At 35.8% G+C, this 2,497-nt stretch overlaps 1 protein-coding gene across 1 annotated transcript; it reads left to right on the top strand.

The window, feature by feature from the left end:
* The first annotated feature begins 274 nt into the window (after positions 1 to 274).
* On the top strand, positions 275 to 1,030 carry LOC136247751 (fibrinogen C domain-containing protein 1-B-like). Its single transcript, XM_066039578.1, has 2 exons — positions 275 to 437; positions 495 to 1,030. The coding sequence occupies exons 1-2, from the start codon at positions 275 to 277 to the stop codon at positions 1,028 to 1,030; spliced, it is 699 nt and encodes a 232-aa protein (XP_065895650.1).
* The last annotated feature ends 1,467 nt before the right edge of the window (positions 1,031 to 2,497 follow it).

Below are 2,497 nucleotides of genomic sequence, written 5' to 3'. Positions count from 1 at the left end.
GTTGATTGCAATGATTATCATTTTAGTACATGAGATTCATGAGATGTGTAGGCTGATTGGTGTATGATATTGATACATATACGTAGTGGGGTAGTAACCACATTACAATAATGCACTAAGGCATTACTTAATAAGGATGAGTAATTTTGTGGTAAAAATCATGGGTATAGAAAGAGTGCCATATTTTACCTTATAAGGATTTACACAATAATATAAAACACTGCTCTGATGTGCTATCAACAGTTTACAGTTGATCAGTGTTGACAAGTCTACAATGATCAATACTATCACCATTTCAATACCAGTGGTTAGTGCTGTAGGAATAGTACTGGTTGATGGAGAGTGTCAAACTAATGGTGGACCTATTGAAAGTTGTTGTTGTCTTGGCTACAATAATACTCATTTCAATGCAAAGAGTCCAGGAGTCTACACTATTGGTAACTTTGGTGGAGTGAAGTGTTCCAATACTTGAGTATACTGTGATACTACCTCAGGAGGAGGAGGATGGTTAGTTGTTCAGAGAAGACGAGATGGAAGTGTTGACTTTAACAGAGACTGGATAGATTATGAAGATGGATTTGGTAACTTGAATGGAGAATTTTGGTTTGGATTACGTGGAATGCATGCTTTGACCAATAAAGCACAGTGGGAGCTACGTATTGACTATACATTTACTAATGGAACAAAAGGTTATCTATCATACAGTAACTTTAGAGTAGGATTAGCCACCGAACAGTATCCATTGACCATATTAGGATTTGATGGAGTTACAACTGATCCATTCAGCACACACTCATTGACTGGTATGAAATTTACAACTAGGGATAGGGATGGAGATTTATGTGTTAGTTGTAGTTGTGCAATAACTGGACATCCTGGTGGAAACTCTGGAGGATGGTGGTATAGGTCTTGTTCCCACTTTGCTCCCAATCATCGGTACAATCATGCATTTGGAATATGGCTGAATTACCAGTGGTTTCAGCTTCCCTTTGTGGAAATTAAAATCAGACCAAAAGTTTGTACAGTTTAAACTAAACGCTTTGCATACATTGCTTTTGCAAATTAATAATTTTTGCCCACATAGCTATGCATTTGTTTCCATGTACATGTTGATAAACTTACCTGTATAATTCTACCGTGTGTAACAGTAAATTGTTGTCATGTATTGTCGTAATGTAGCTACTTTTTGATGCAACATAATGAATGTACTTTTTTGCTACAATAATATTATGTAGTAATTACTTTTATAATATTTTGCACACATAATTGGGAAATGTAAAGGCCTTCAGTGTAGAAGAGTTAGTTTGATAGATAATTTTAAGCCTTAGCACGCTTTTCCCTGGTAGTGTCTGTTTAAAGCGAGCCTCCCCCCTGGCAGTGTTTGCTTCAACTGTATGTCTGACCGGTTCAACCATTCCCAAAAGTTTATGTAATAAATATGGAAAGCCTCACACTACTGTTTAGCATATACAACAATGTCAGTGCATATAGGGTTGCCTTCTATACATGCCCTCGGGGGAGTATCCAGGATTTTTTAAGGCAGTTCAGGATTAGGTAATGAGGACTATGCAGGAGTCTACGGGCACAGTTCCTATGACTACTGACAGATCATGTACGTATACATTGAAATGCTTCATTTGTGAATTTTAGAATACTATAACAATTTTCCTTGATTCCCATTAAATACTAGCTTAATTGAAGATATTGTTTACATGCAAGTACACAAAAAATTGGAATTCTCAACTATAGTATGTTCACGTTGAGCTGAACCCTCAATAACATTTAATAACTCATGGATGCAATTACACACGATCTTGAAACTTGGCTCATTTGTAGTACTGCTTGACCCGCTAAAAATATTTCAAAATCTTTTTGTTCAAATGTTTGACATAATATTTACGGCCAATCAAAATTTTCACAATACATTTCCTATGGGAAAGCCATATAAATACAGTGTCCATTACAGCCCTTTCCCGAACTTGTAGTGGAGCCAAACCGTACGTGTCTGTTGTTGACACCTTTGCTATTACCAATGATCATCTGGTTGGCTGAAATGTTAACTCTGTTGAGAAAAAATCCACTTTTAATTTTTAGCTGTTTTTCAGGATTCAGCTCAACGTGAACATACTATAGAGTAGGGACCATACATAGCACATCGATGAAAATACTAAAACAAGCTGGAGTAATGCATGATATTTATTTACAGTAAAACAATAAGAAGTGTTATTTATATCCCTACTGTGCATTTTTGTTATGGTATCTTGAGCACAGTAGGGATATAACACTTCTTAATGTTTTACTGTGATTTAATATCGTACACTACTCCAGCTTTTTTCAGTACTTTTCATCAATGTGCTATGATCCCTACTCTAGTGGAAAATTCTAAATTTTTTGTGTACTTGTTTGTTAATTTTTTTTGTAAATAATTATTATGACTGGTGAACCCACGCATATCGCATCTAAAATGGTGCCGCATGTAGTACTAGCCTACTATGCT

The sequence above is a fragment of the Dysidea avara genome, chromosome 2 (assembly GCF_963678975.1).
Source record: "Dysidea avara chromosome 2, odDysAvar1.4, whole genome shotgun sequence".
NCBI classification, from domain to species: domain Eukaryota; kingdom Metazoa; phylum Porifera; class Demospongiae; order Dictyoceratida; family Dysideidae; genus Dysidea; species Dysidea avara.
The sequence above is the reverse complement of the archived record's forward strand: the minus strand, read 5'-3'. Positions and strand labels throughout refer to the sequence as shown.

Coding starts and splice junctions, on each gene's coding strand:
- LOC136247751 (XM_066039578.1), top strand. CDS start 275: ATGATCAATACTATCACCATTTCAATACCAGTGGTTAGTGCTGTAGGA. Junction 438..494: donor TCCAGGAGTCTACACTATTG/GTAACTTTGGTG, acceptor ATACTACCTCAG/GAGGAGGAGGATGGTTAGTT.